The 16,167-nt window shown below is 40.6% G+C and overlaps 1 protein-coding gene across 1 annotated transcript in view; it reads right to left on the bottom strand.

Annotated features, from left to right (window-relative positions):
• The window catches only part of LOC127620526 (espin-like), a 169,127-nt gene that overhangs the window by 118,017 nt on the left and 34,943 nt on the right, over window positions 1-16,167 (bottom strand). The window contains 2 exon segments of the mRNA XM_052093657.1: window positions 1,190-1,372; window positions 2,681-2,867. Coding sequence (XP_051949617.1) covers window positions 1,190-1,372; window positions 2,681-2,867 — 370 coding nt within the window.

Here is a 16,167-nt window from a genome sequence, read left to right as displayed (position 1 = left end):
GGTCCCTGGAAATTTATCTAATTTAGAATGGTTGTCGAACGTGACTAATTCCATTATATATTTCATTACATAATAAGGTACGATAAGGACAATTTAATCTAGTCGATTGCTCACATATTTCAAGACCCCAAATTCCCTTACATATTAAGGTGAGAATACAGACACTAAATGAGCCTGTCTACACCTATCTCTAAATTATATATGTAATAATCCTACAAAAGGAAGTTATTTATTTCATATAAACACTAATGCACTATTAATACAGACCCCAACCCTAAACCTTAAAATGATAAGCACTATTAATTGCATTTTCTTTCTAAAATAAAATTTTTAGGTTTAGGGTTGGGTTTTGAATTGGAGGTAGTGTTTATATGAAATTAGTATTTGGTAAGCACTACTAATTGCAGTTTCCTTCTAAAATATTTTTTTTACAAAAATGTTCAGGGTTGGGGTTTGTATTGGAGGTAGAGTTAATAAAATATGCTTTCCTGTTTACTATGTTACATCATTTCAATCTACAAATACAACTGTCTTTTGGTGCCACCCTGTGGACATTTCATCTCAACAAAACTTTGGCCACTAGGGGCAGTGGTTAGAATCTTGGTAAGCACAGAGCAATTTCAGCAGCAGAACTTTTGACGTTCTGTTGCTGAATTCACAGTGCGATCAGTCTGAGATTTGCCTCTGAATATTCTATTTCCCTCACATATACTGTATATCACATTATGGAAGCTCAATGCATTGTGAATACTGGGTAATTTTGATAACACAAATATTTCCATAATTTTATAATTCTGTTTTTCTGTTCACAATCTACTGTTTATATAATACTGGTTGTTATATACTACAGTATTTTAGCCTACAAAGGCAAAACACATCAACTCCGCCAACATTCAAACTAAGAAAAATGGCTTCAAAGTTTTCTAGCTTTAGTATGGTATTTGTAGTTACTGAAATTTTCACTCTGTTTTCTCTGAATCTGATCATAGTTGAATCAAATCCTTCTGTCATGGCAGACCAAAGATCAAAGTAAAAAAGACACAACTTTTTGACAATGTGTAGTTACTGAGTCTTGCCTTTTGCCTCGTCACATAATGTCCTTTCCTTCCCAGTGATGTGTTTTAGATGTCAGAGCTGAAAAAAATATACTAAACAATAGCTGTTGTAGTAAATCATTATAGCTACATACCTCCAGCTCTCCATTCTCAGCGGCGTCATGCAGCGGCGTCCCTTCCCAGCTGTCAGTCACAATCTCCCCACCGTGCAGTAGGAGCCAGCTGAGGACCTTGGCATGGCCGCGGCTTGCAGCAAAGTGCATGGCAGTGGCTCCATCATTATCTCTGTCAGACAGACTGATCTCTGTGAAACTCATCTGTACAAAGACAAATATGGGATATGGGCATTGGTGAAGTCCTACCAAAAAAAGTGGTATACTATTGCCCAGTCCCTATTGCCCAGTCCCTATTCCTACAATTGGTGCCATTCCGGCTTTGAAACTTTTGAAAAATAAAACATACTTTTACAAGTTTCTTCATGTTTCATAATTACAGTGACATATTAAACATTGTATTAGTCATACTGGTAAAGCTTAGCATGAAAATTGTGTATTTCTCATTGGATCAATGTCATTGTTTTGGCAGTAAATAGTGTTTATCATAAGGGAAATGTATGAAAATCACGTTAAGTGTTTTAACTAAACCTGTAATACTGTAATTTTATTTTGAATTAATGCAGTAATACAGTTTTTCTTACCCCTCTCTCTCTCTTCCAGAACGAGCTCTGACATACGCAATAAAATATAATGGCATGTCATGTAGAGGTGCCTTTTCTGGTGTTTTAAAATCCCCAATAGTGGGAAGCAATTAACATGCAATCGAATGCTATATGATTTTGACAAAATTATCTTGCTTCTGACAGAAAAAAAGACAGAAGACGTCAACCGATTGTCACTGATATTTCCCCCAGCCATTTCTGTCAAATGTAACATCCATGTAAAGCAACATCTGATATCTCACAAAACTCATGCAAAAGGTGTCCATTTCTCTCTATTTGTGAAACATTATCAGCAGTTTGGGGGGTGTGATGCTAAAATACGGGACAAACGGCATCACATATGGATTTCATACAGACTTATTTTACAGGACGTTTGGCATTTTACGTTAATTAATTTTACTTGTTACTGCTTCAGATTGAGGGTAACTCTCTCTCCACTCACTGTCATAATCAGTCAATGATGGCGGCGACAACGGTTGTCAGAGGTGGGGAAAGGTAGATTACAAGTGATTATGCACTAATTACAACAAAGAATCTCCAGTTTTAAGTTAAAGAGAAACTAACACTACAGTAGATTATGGACTTATGAAGCAGCAAAACAAGTGAGTATACTGAGGGTATACGCAAATATTGATCCTAAAAATTAATTATACACAAACAGCCCTGGGAAAAAAATAAGCGTGCGTATGGCCCCGACTATACCACTGGATATGAGTCCCCCTCAGTAGTGATCACCGCAGGACCCAGTGGTGCCCGCACTGGTTTCACTGCCCTATGGACAGCCATGAACTCCAAACATTGCAAAAAAATAAAAAATTTGATATCAGATGTATTAAATCATACAGTATACTGTATATTAGACATGCTGTAGTCATTTAATAATGCAAACTTGTAAATAAAACCTTACCAGCCAGACAATGACAGTGTTGTGTCCCATCTGGGCAGCGGCGTGCAGTGGTGTCATCCCATCATTGGCTCTGATACTTGGCTCCGCCCCACAGTCCTTCACTAGGTACTGGACAACTTCCTGGTGACCCTCCTGACATGCAAGGTATAGCGGTGTGGCACCATTCTTGGTTTGGAAATTGACAACGCTAAAAGAGAAGCAAAAACTGTTAGGGAAAATATTCAATTAAAAGGTGAGTCAGGGATGTAAAAAGAATTGAATATAATTTTTATAAATGGTTATTCTTCAAAGTGTGCAGTTTTTTCCACTGTGGAGAAAGTAAAATCTCTATTAAAATGTTTTATACTCTCATTAATTTTTAACAATGTCCATCAGTGTATGTATATGCATCACAGGAGATTAATGAACCACAGTGTCATTTCCAGCACATCTCAAATTCTGTGTTGTGTTTAATGGAATTTGCTGAATGATGCTGTTGGAAATTACAATTTTAAGGTTTTTGAAAAAATTTCTGCCTTTTTCTCGCTAAGGCTAATTTCATAGCTAACATTTTACGCATCATAAATACACACAATTAAATAATATTTTCACCCTTTTTGCATAATTTGGCAAAAATACAGCTTAACTGGAAATGACAGCCAATAACAATATTCAACAATATTCAAGGTGATATTCATTATATTCATCGTGATGTTTTGTTTTCTATCTGTTACTCACTCGACGTTGTGTCGATGTAGTGACACTAGTGGTCACTCTTGAGAGCCCGAGACACCTCTGATCATTGATAAAATGCCAATGGGAATTAGCGAGTGGTATTTGCATGCCACTCACCCAAACATATGGGTATAAAGGAGCTGGCATGCAAATCGCTCATTCAGATTTTCTCTTCGGAGCCGAGTGGTCGATGTACACTGAGCTGAATTTCCCATGGCTTTCATTCACCTCTGCTGGATCTGATGCCGCATTTCAGCGGCTTCTCCCCCCTCTGCACTGGTGCACTGCAGAGATCGACCCTGGGTGCTTCGGCAGAACCTTAAAAGAGTATATTCTAAAAGAGTTTAATCCTGAAAGAGTTTATTCTTAAAGAAGAATTCTGACTGCCATGATCGCTGTCTTCCGTGTCTGGGCACTGTCCACGCGGAGACATCGTTCATGGATGGGTCATGTTCTCACTGCGAGAACATGACCATGGAAACGTTGTGGTCGTGGCTTGCCTTCGTAAGAAAGCAAGCCACCACAGCGGCTCCCCGCCTCGGTCCATCTACCTACGGGTATGAGACCAGTGCAGCTAGCACTGGGGGCGATTTGGTAACCTCAAATGGGACAACCTCTGCCGGGAATTCCCCCATGGACCTCCCATTCTCCAGCACGTTTGTTTGCCCCGATCAGGCTTCCGGATGAGTCCACCGGCTCATCTCAGGGCAAGTTCAACAACTTGTTCGGGGCGAAGGTACAAAAGGTACAAATGAGAGCGGGCTCGTCCAGTCGGAAGCAGAGACCTTGGCCAGGCTTCCCCCCTCGGGTAAGGTCGCCCAGTCACAGGCTGACGCAAAGATGATGGACATGCTTTCCGGGCAGCCGCAAGAGTAGGGCTAGAATGGAACTCTCTGCTCTCCCCTGAACCCTTGCGTCTCAATGATTGATTCCTGGGCCCGTGGCGCCGCACACAGCCATGCCCCACCTTAGTTCCTTTCTTCCCGGAAGTGCACGAGGAGTTGACAAGGTCATGGGAGGCACCTTTTACTGCCGGTCCCAATCTTTCAACTCCCCCGCCCTCACTACCCTTGATGGTGGGGCGGCCAAGAGGTATACGGGGATCCCCTGGGTGGATAAGGCGCACATATGCCCGAAGAGTGCCGCCACCTGGCGCGAGCCATCGAAGGGACTGTAGGTTTATGTTGTCCCTGACGGTGCCACTGGATAAGACGCCTCTGCCCAAGTCCACCAAGCCAAGGCGCTAAAAGAACTGAGGGTAGTTCCGCACCAGGACTGATGCAGGAACTGTGCTCAGCGACCAACTTCACCCTCCGGGTGACGAAGGTCAAGGCGAGGCCTTTTGGGTGGGCGATGTCCACCTTGGTGGTCCAGGAGCGCCACATTTGGCTCAACCTGGTCAAGATGAGAGAGGCCGACAAGGCACGGTTCCTTAACGATTTCCCAGGTTGGCCTGTTCGGCGACACCGCCAAGGACTTTGCCCAGCATTTCACGGCAGTGATGCAGCAGATGGAGTCTATCAACACATCCTGCCCTGGCTTGGCTTAAGATCCCGCACCCCGTCTGCTCGTCGCCAAGGGCGTCTTCCTTCGGTGACTGCACCGGCTCCGCCCCTGCGGCCCCACCCCGAGCTCACAGCAGGAAGCAAACGCCACTTGTCTCATGGCCGGCTGCCAAGAACCCGAAAAAGGCTCTGAAGCGCCCCTGAGACGGGCGACCCAGGGACGAGGAGATCTGCAGTTCCGGAGCTGGTGAACAGAACACTCCATCCCACGGTGGAGGGCTGGGAGGAGAATCTTTTGTTTCGTTTTCATTTAATTTCACCACATGCTCAAGTAGCTGCGGTACCCAAAAGTTCAACAAAAGAGCAGTTTCCTCATTCCCTGTGTCACATATTTGGTGTACACAGCCATCATTACGACCACCGTCCACCATTCCATTTTGGTAGGTCCGGCGCTACCTTGCGCACGGAAAGGTGCGATAGAGCCTGTCCCCCGGTCCAGATGAAGAAGGGGTTTTACAGCCCCTACCTCATTGTACCGAAGGCTGTGGGTTGCGTCCGATCTTGGACTTGCAAGTACTTAACCAGGCTTTACACAGACTCCCGTTCAAGATACGGACGCAAAAACGCATTATAGAGAGCGTTTGGCACCAAGATTGGTTCGCGGCGGTAAACCTGAAGGATGCGTACTTCCACGTATCGATTCTACCTTGACACAGACCCTTCCTCTGGTTTGCATTCAAGAGTCGGGTGTACCAGTACAAGGTCCTCCCTTTCAGCCTGTCCCTGTACCCTCGTGTCTTCGCAGAGATAGCCCTTGCCCCGTTAAGGGAGGTGGGCATTCGCATCCTCAACTGGCTAATTCTAGCTCACTCTTGGGATGTGTTGTGTGCGCACAGGGACCTGGTGCTCACGCACCTCAGTAAGCTAAGGCTTCGGGCCAACTGGGAAAAGAGCAAGCTCCTCCCGGTTCGGAGCATCTCTTATCTCGACTTGGAGTTGGACTCAGTCTCGATGACAGCACGCCTAACGAACAAGCACGCACAGTCAGTGCTGACCTGTTTGAAGGAGTACAGACAGAAAACAGCGGTTCCACTGAAACTGTTTCAGAGGCTCCTGGGGCATATGGCATCCTCATGGTGGCCATACCGCTCGGGATGATGAATATGAGACTGCTTCAGCACTGGCTTCAGACTCGAGTCCCGAGATGGGCATGGTGGGCAACAGAGTCTCTGAGCAGCTCTTTGTCTACATTGGTGGACAGAGGAAAGGAAGCGCTGTCTCCAAGCAGAGGATTGCCCACTGGATCACTGATGCAATAGCGATGGCATATTATGCTCAGCACATGCCTACGAACCCATTCTACCAGGAGTGTGGCGGCCTCCTGGGCCTTGACCAGTGGCGCCTCTCTAACAGACATTTGCAGAGCAGCAGGCTGGGCAACACCCAACACCTTTGCGAGGTTCTACAATTTCTGGGTTGAGCCGGTTTCGTCCCGTGTCTTGGCAGGTACGAACAGGTAAGTCCGGGACAGCTGGCCAGGTGTATCGCTTGCGAATAGCGCCTTTCACCTCTCTCATCATTGAGGGAAGACGTGTGCTGTTGAACCAGTAGTGTTCACAAAATGTGTTCACTTGTTGACTTCCTCCTAGCCCTGTGGCAGACGAGTTTGCGGAGAAACTCGCTGCAGGCACATTACATGCGCTAACTAAGCCATGTATTGGAGTAGGTGCTCCACATGTGTTGGTTCTCCAGAGGTGACCCCATGTGACGTATATCTTCTGCTAAATAATTTCCCTGTTGGTAAACTGCGTCTTCCTTGGGCAGAGGCCCCTCTGCCCCAGTCAGCATGTTTGTAGAAACTCCTACCCCATGGGAACTTTTCCACATGACATACTTCCGACAAGGCTCAGCAAGACCATGTGACGTATTTCCACTCACTCCTCTCTGTGCAGGGTGTGGTCTCCGCAGTGTCTTCCCCTTGGGAGTGATGTTTTTAAGGTACAGTCGGGGGCATTTACCATTTGCATTGATCGCCTCAGCTCAGGTGTGATCACATTAGGGATAATTAGCTGAGCCAGGAGAAACTGTACATCGCTTTGTTTCATACAGATTACATTGCAGGAGAATATTTGTTTTAAATCTGAATTGTTTTAAAGTAGACATTTTAATCTTTCTTTAAACACGTTTCATGTTTGTGTGCTAAGTATTTGCAGTTTCAGTTCATTTTTGTGACGTATTTCAGAAAAATGCTCGAGCACACAGAGACTGCTGAAAGTGGACCCTTTTTATTTTCTTTATTTTACAAAACCACAAGGTTTTGTTGTTATTGTGAGTGTACACAAATAAATGTAGACCCTTTATAATCTCTATGATGTCTTACACTTATCTGTATGCCCCAAAATGACGGAATATTTTATGTTGTTTCTGCTGTAATGAAGAAAAAATCCAGCAGGACGCGTCTGCGCGTCCATCGACCCTAGAGGGTTAAAGTGCTCAGGTGATGTCAGCAACGGAAATCAGAGCAGGGAGATTTTAAAGCAAGAGTATTTAATTTGTAATTTCATAAGATCTTCCATTCACGCAGTGCCTCTGTGTTCATAAAACTCCAAGAGACAACACAAAATCATTCAAATTATCTCTGTACAACACCTCTGACTATCTTCTTGTGTCATTCATCCATCGTATTATAGTAAATGTGAGCAGATATTTTGAGTGTTAAACCACAACGGAGGAAGGGGTGACGATATATTCATACACACAATTATATGTGAAAGTGTATGTTTATTTTATGTTTATTTTATGTTACATGTTAAGTGTCTGTTTGTCAAGTGTAGTGATATATTCTAGTTCCTTGTATTAAACCCAATTATATGCTTGATTGTCTGTGTGTGTTGATCATAAAACAAAGCCTTTTTAATGTGCGATTTTAAGCTACGAGCTGATATTATCAAAGTAAGTTAACGTGCTTTGATGAGTATGCTTATAACTAAGAATGGACCTTCAAGGGAATTGATCAGAAATATTTAGCAAAGCCATCGCTGGACGAACTGACTGGTTGCGGTAGCCTACGGGTCAATTCCATTGAGGGTCTAATTAAATTAATATAGCCTGTCTGCATATAATGTATATTCCTAATTAATTATAATTCGTGGTGTTTAATTATCTATATATATTTGAAGCAGACTCCTGGACTATATAAGCCCTTTTTGGGGCGTTTTTACAATGTGTATGGGTATCCGGGTCAAATCGTCTGATTAATCATTGATTACGATCATTGAAATTAATTATACATTTCCCCAAACCTGACCTGCATACCCTACAAAGCCTAAAACAAGACATACATAGATATGCTAGATTCATTTTTCTCATATCTCTCGTTTTTTTCCATGGTAAAATGTGTTATTCTCCAGTGCAACAGGATTAGGTTTGACATTAGACATCTGAGTATGATAATATGCAGCGTATACCACAAAGACATCATTTTGACATTTTACAAAAAAAGTTCTGGCAAACAAGCCACAAATTTGCCCAAAAGTTGCAGCAAATTTGCCACTCATTATTTTCACATGCAAATGAGCTTGTGATTTGCCGCAAAAGTTTGCAGCTCTTCACTGCAGCAAACCTTTGGCAACAATGGACAATTTGCAGCACAAATGCGTGTTTAGCATGAACTCTCGATTTTTGAAAGGAAATGAATGTACAATTTTACAAAATATAAGCATTAGTATACAACAAACAAGCACTATTCTGAAATTAAAATCTAAACATGTAACTCCTAAACACCTCACGCTGAAAGATGAATGCTCAGTTACATACAGTAGGTACTGCTCATAATAACAACACTTGCACTAGAAAAATAGGGCAGTGGTGACTCAGCAGTTGAGGCTCTGGGTTACTGACCAGAAGTTTGGGGACCAGAAGGTTGGTCACTGCCAAGATGACACTGTTGGGCCCTTGAGCAAGCCCATTGACCCTATCTGCTCCAGGGGCGGCATATCATGAATGACCCCGCACTCTGACCCAGCTTAGCTGGGATATGTGAAAACAAATACATTTCACTGTATATATGCAAATATATATGTGTATTATGTGTGACCAAAATAAAGGCTTTGGCTTCTAATGCTCATAATAACAAAACACTGGCACTAGAAAAATAGAAAGTTGATTTTTATGGGTTTCTAGGATGTTGCTATGTGGTTGCTAAGGTGTTTTGTTTGGATATTGGTGCATTGCTCTGCAGTTGCTAGAGTGTTTTGGGGGATTAGGGTTTTTTCAAAGCCCCTAACTGTAAGTATTAAACTTCGAAAGGTCATTTTTTTTGCACACCGTTTGTGCTGACCAGGGTCATAGGAAGGAATTATCAGCCCCTGACTGTATATTGGTCTGGGCCCCTTTCATATGAGTAAAAATACAGTTTAAAATTTGTTGCGGGCTCCCTGTACCTGAAGGCGCTTAGAATCATTACCACCTTTTTGAGGTATCATACCACCTGAACGATACCTCAAATTGTGTTGATGCAGCTGATGTGTACAGTATAACCGCTATTTCAATCAGCATTCAATGTCAAAGGTTAAGTTCAACTCTCCAAATTTTTGCACCTTGACCAACATGGCCAGTTCAAAGACATCAACTAAAATTCCAGATTTTGTCAACTAGTTTACTTAGAGTATTATGGCTTCGCATTATTGCTGAGAAACTCTAAATATCTGTAAATATATATAAAAAATATTTTGCATGAAATATTTGCTTAAAGCACTCTTATGACCAACCCCCTCCCCCATCTTAAATCAACAAAGATGACTACTAATCATTATTAGTAGGACATCCCAGAGACATTGTTGCTCCTCTGCAGGAGTCTCCCTATAAATACCATAAAGCCCAGCTTTATTTGGACATGGGCTGACAAGTAACATTGAGTCTCTTAAGAGGATTAGTGCTGCTTCACCCGATGTACTGGCGCTGTGCAAGAGATGGTCTTTCAGGGTTACTAGAAGAAAAGCGATTGTTCATATCTGTGGCTCAAGTCCAACTATACTATCCACTTTTTCTCTGTGCCTCTGGGGGTTTTTACACTTAGTCACTGATCGGACAGCTATCTTATCATGAAAAAGCTCAATGCCCTCCAAGACACATTCGAGATGGATAGCAATCTAACCAATCACCTCAGAAGCCGAATGTAAGATGTGACTTAACCAAGTGTAATACTGAATGCTCCACTGAATATGAAGACTATTTAAAAATTGCTGTCTAGTATTGCATACTTTGGAAAAATATGACATTAGGAAATGGAAAACTGAGTTTCTGAAAACGTATTATTATGGACATATTATTGTCATTCATTAATTATAGCAGGAGTGTGCTAGTTTTGACAAAATAGTAACACAACAGTACATTTTAACTAGGGCTGTCAATCAATTAAAATGTTTCATCTAATTAATTGATGTACCGATTCATTAATCAAATTAATCTCAATTAATCACATACTGTGTATAATTTTTTTTGAAACGCTCCCAAATAAAGAAAATTTTGTATATTATAATAAAAAAAATTCTAAATTTAATATAAAATATAATAAATATACTGATTTTGATAATTCAAATGTGTTACATCAGATACACTGATGAGCCAAAACATTATGACAACCTGCCACTCTAGTCCTCCGCGTGCCGCCAAAACATCGCCGACCCTCAAAGGCATGGACTCTACAAGACCCCGGATTGTGTCCTGTGGTATCTGGCACCAAGAATTTAGCAGCAGATCCTTCAAGTCCTGTAAGTTGCGAGGTGGAGCCAGCATGGATCGGACTTGTTGGTCCAGCACATCCCACAGATGCTCAATCGGATTGAGATCTGGGGAATTTGTAGGCCAGAGCAACACCTTGATCTGTTCATCATGTTTCTCAAACCATTCCCGAACAAGGTGAACAGTGTGGCAGGGCACATTATCCTGCTGAAAGAGGACACTGCCTTCAGGGAATGCCATTGCCTTGAAGGGGTGTACCTGGCCTGCAACGATGTTTAGGTAGGTGGCACGGGTCAAATTGATGTCCACATGAATGGCTGGACCCTTTCGCCTCTTTGTGGTTTGTCCAACCTTGGACCACTGTCAGTCGGTTCTCAACACTGCTGACCAGGAGCACCCCACAAGACTTGACGTTTTAGAGATGCTCTGACACAGTCGTCTGGCCATAACAATTTGGCTCTTGTCAAAGTCGCTCAGGTTTTTACTCCTGCCTATTTCTCCTGCATTCAACACGTTGACTACGAGAACTGATTGTTCACTTAACATCTAATCTACCAAGACCTTGACACGTGGCCTTGCTAGGAGATGATCAACGTTACTCGCTTCACCTGTCATAATGTTTTGGCTCATCGGTGTATAATGGCAGTAGACAAGTAAAACATTTAGGAAATGCAAAAAGAGAGTTTAAAAGTCAAAATATTGTTTGTTTTATTTTCATATCACTGAACATAACCCTATAATTGTTGATCTATGAGCTCAGCGTCTCTTGTCATAAGCGCTGTGTTTTTAGAATGCTATGTCAAATTAAACATAGTTTAAAACTTAAAAAAAAGCAGCTTGAGATTTTTTTTTTGGCTCAGGTGGTAGAGCAGATCGGCCACTAATCGCAGGATTGGTTCGATTCCCGGCCCACACGACTCCACATGCCAAAGTGTCCTTGGGCAAGACACTGAACCCCAAGTTGCTCCCAATGGCAGGCTAGCGCCTTGCATGGCAGCTCTACCACCATTGGTGTATGAATATGTGTATGAATGGGTGAATGTGTCACAGTGTAAAGCGCTTTGAATACCGTTAAGGTTAAAAAGAAACTATATAAGTGCAGACCATTTACCATTTTGTGCTCAGTCTAGTTCAGTGTTTCCCAACCTTTTTTCCGCCACGACCCACTTTTTACGACTAAAACATTCTACGGCACACCATTATCCCACATGGGCTAACAATCATTAATATTTTTTCTTTTCAAGAACTTAGTAGTGTAATGTTTGAAATTTAGCATCGCAAAAAAAGAAAAAACACAAGTTACATACAGTGCTTGCTTTAGACGTTCTCATCATCCGTCATTTTGACGGAGAGGGTCGTAAATAATCTGTCATAATCTATAAATACCCATCATTTTAATTTTCATATTTTAATGATAATAAGACATTTAATAGCTTTTATTTTCATTCACATTTTCATTTTTAATCACGAACTCGAGCATATAGCAGATTATGCATTTATATATTTATGAAGTGAACAGATGAACAACAGCCATCACATGAAGCAAATTAATGTTTTTTCCCCTGCAGTGACAGCGGAGGCCACTAAATCATGACATATGAAGAGCGCAATATTCCAAAAAACAAATACGATTAAAATATGAACAAAACACATCAAAAATTAACTGAACAGAACTCAGTCGACAACTCAAACCTTCCTCCTTTTTCGCATCGACTTAAACTAGGTGCTCGGCTGTGCGCAAATGCAGCAAGAGAGACTGATGCTGAGGTTATTCTCATTAGATTTAGCTTCTTTGCCTCAGACAGACGAGTTATCGTGGTAGTTTTAATTTGGTTCTGGAGGCTGAACCCAGCGTCAAGTGCCACATTGCCCTCCACATGACAAGAGTTGCAGAAAGCATCACGGAGGAGCGATTTTACCAGTTTGCCACGTACAAAAGGGGGAGGTGTGCACAATAAACATTGAAAACATGTATTTGGGAGAGAGAAATAGCTTGCAGTTGCTTTAATAGCAGAAAGTAATAAAAGGACTCGTTTATGTTCAGGTCAAAGCGTTTTCTTGGTGAATTTAAATTAGTTAAATAACTGGGGTCACTGATATTCCTAAACGATAAGGTAATATTTAATTAAAACAGTTTTTAAATATTTCTTGTTGCTTAGTACTCTCGAAGACATTACTGGTGAAGCAGAAACGTGTGTGTGAAAAACACTTTGGTGTAAAGTCACTTCAAAGACTTCAATGTATTTTGCAGCACTGACATGAGTCATGTGAAAAACCCTTAATGCATATAGATATCAGTCACTTTTGCACATTAATCATTGCCCTTCACATTCACAAATGTGACCGATTATGCTTTTTTTCATGCATTTATTTCTTTTGTGGAATTTTATAATTTTCCAAGGCACACCTGACAATCTTTCGTGGCACACTGGTTGGGAAACACTGGTCTAGTTGTCTTTGAGCATAAGGGCATTGGAAGGCTGTGCTGCTCTTTCTGGTTTGACGAGGCATGTTGCCTGTACAGCTGGAGCGCTGACTGCCCCCTGCTTCCACAGATTCACAAAAACATCATGGTGTTAAACAATTGAATTGCTCCGATGGTAGGAACATTTCTGATTAAGGAATTGATGTACGAGTCGGGGCATGGTTTTTTAAAAACGTTATGTTTCATTTAATTAATCACACTAAATTGACCTGTTAATATGCAACTTTGCATTGTAGCTTTTTCCAATTTCTTTTAGTAATGCAGACAGATTTTCGACCATAACGTGAGCGTATTAGAGTTTATAAAATACCAATACTTTACATTTTAACATACAGCATGCAAGCATGCTACATCACATTCTTGTTTTTTTTTTTAACCCTCTGGGGTCGACGGACGCGCCGGCGCGTCCTCCTGGATATTTTCGTCATTACAGCAGAAACAATTTAAAATACTCTGTCATTTTTGGGTATACAGATAAGTGTAAGACATCATTAGAGACTATAAAGGGTCTACTTTTATTTGTGTACACTCACAATAACAACAAAATCTTGTGCTTTTGTAAAATAAAGACAATAAAAAGGGTGAGCTTTCAGCAGTCTCTGTGTTCACGAGCATATTTCAGAAACACGTCAGTAAAATGAACTGAAACTCCGCAAATACTTATCACACAAACATTAAACAGATGTCTAAAGAAAGCTTAAAATGTCTACTTTAAAATAAAACAATTCAAATTTAAAACAAATATTCTCCTGCAATGCAATCTGTTTGAAACAAAGCAATGTACAGTTTTTTACCGGTCCAACTAATTATCTGTAATGTGATCCCACCCACCAGCAGAGCACGCCATTCATACGCAAATGTACACGCCCCCGACTGTGAGGTTTGATTAAAACATATTTCATTCATTTTTCTGCGAGTTTGTGACGATACACAGGCGAGGAATCTCCTGGATAGTAAGGAAGAGTTAACACTTTCCTCAGAAGAAGAGCGGGACTCCGATGAACATTTGTATTTTGAAGAGAGATTGATCCAGACAAGGATACAATTTCGGACGAGTAAGTCATTTAGTTTTCATTAGTTGACATGTTATTTTATATCCATTTTATGTACAGACTTGCCAGCCAGGATTCAGAGTATTGAAATTTGAAATGTGTCCTAATAAGCAAGTTTTAGTTCCATTTAAATGCTGTTTCGGCTAAAGCAGGTATTTAAATTGTATGCTGTATAATATAAATATGGTATGTGATATGATATGATATGATATAAAAATAATATGAATGTTTAAATTATATTTTGTCTAGTGTTTATAATGCCTCATCAACAAAGCTTGTGCTTGCAAATATGTGTTCAGGTTAAATTAGTAAAATGCACTTTAAATAAGCCCATATTAGAACATCAGCATATTATAATGATTTCTGAAGTATCATGTGACACTGAAGACTGCAGTAATGATGTTGAAAATTCAGATTTGATCACAAATTGCCTTTTACAATATATTTAAATAGAAAACTGTTCTTTTAAATTGTAAATAGAGTTCAGAATATCAATGTTGTTTCTGTATTTTGGATCAAATAAATCCAGTCATGGTGAGCAGAAAAGACTTCTTTTAATGGTAGTGTAGGTCTAAAATTAAATAAAGTCATTATGTAAAGAAAATGTATAGTCAGATTACTTCTTTTAACTTAAAACTTGATTTTGATCATTAAGTCTTCTCACATTCATTCTCTATCCCTCATTGATAGGCACAGGGGAGGGTCTTTTGTCTCTCAGGTGTGAATTACAATCCTTTTACAAAATATTACAAAATATTCATGATCATTCACGCCTCCTCGCATATTACCTTTCAACACTAAAATTGTCTTACAAAAGTTTAATTACTATATTGTTTTGTATGAATGAGCAAAAAATCTAGGCTACAAGATCCAATTCTCAAAAGTCTTGTGGACAAATGTTTAGTATCTGTTATATGGCCTTATTTCAGAGACTTAAAATGTAAGTTTTTTCAAAAACCATGAATGAACATTATTTTCTAAAAAATACAACCCTGTACACACATGTTGCTCACATATTATTGTAGCCCAGTTTGTGCTGAATACAGTGTTATCAGACTTTAGCCATTAATATGTTTTTAAGCAACTGAAAAAAACACAAATGTCAAGGCATGTCAAAACTTCTCCAGGGCCCAAAATACCCTCAGACCCCAGAGGGTTAAAGTCAGTTCCAGTGTAGAAAGCTTTGTTGATAATAACCATAATGTTTCGAATTTCATTTTTGGATTATTTATTCCTTTAATGGATGTTTTCTAGTTTTGTCAAAATATCAACATAACTTTAAGAGACTTTGCATTATAGTTTGGCTAAAGATGCAGACTGCAGTGTAGACAGCTTAGTTGATTAACAGGAGCGTTCTATTTTTGCTGTGTTGTGGCACACCACTCATTCATTCAGTCTCAGTGTACACATACAGGCAGACAGGATTAAAGAACAGATTTAAAAATCTGCTGGTGACTACCGTCCAGTTAAACACCCTGACCATGACAAACATCTAATTCAACAGTCAGACATTACAGAAGTGAGTCCATGTTTAGAAGTGAGCAGACACGTGAATCTTTCATGAGTGCGACCCTAACAAGCACAGTCACCTATACACTGTGGTGGGAGGTCCAGATCACCACAATCACACACACACGCGTGCGCGCACAAACACCTATGGTATAATGATCAAAATAAAAACACAAAAAACATATTTGGTTATGTATATATAACACTATATGAAAAGTCATAAATACATCATAAGTGATGCTTGCCAAAGAATATAAGGTTGTTAGGGTGTTCTGGGTGGTTGCTAGGTGGTTACTTACTAGCCCAAATCAAAAGAGCCCACATAGTAACACCCTAGCAACCACCCATAATAAATGAGAGAGCAATTGTTAGGGTGAAATAGCATAGTGATGCATTAACAACCATTTAGAATACATTTGCAACCACCCAGAACATCCTAGCGACCACATAACAATGTGCTAAAACAATTCAGAACACCTT

This window comes from Xyrauchen texanus, chromosome 27 (genome assembly GCF_025860055.1).
Source record: "Xyrauchen texanus isolate HMW12.3.18 chromosome 27, RBS_HiC_50CHRs, whole genome shotgun sequence".
Lineage (NCBI taxonomy): Eukaryota > Metazoa > Chordata > Actinopteri > Cypriniformes > Catostomidae > Xyrauchen > Xyrauchen texanus.
The sequence above is the reverse complement of the archived record's forward strand: the minus strand, read 5'-3'. Positions and strand labels throughout refer to the sequence as shown.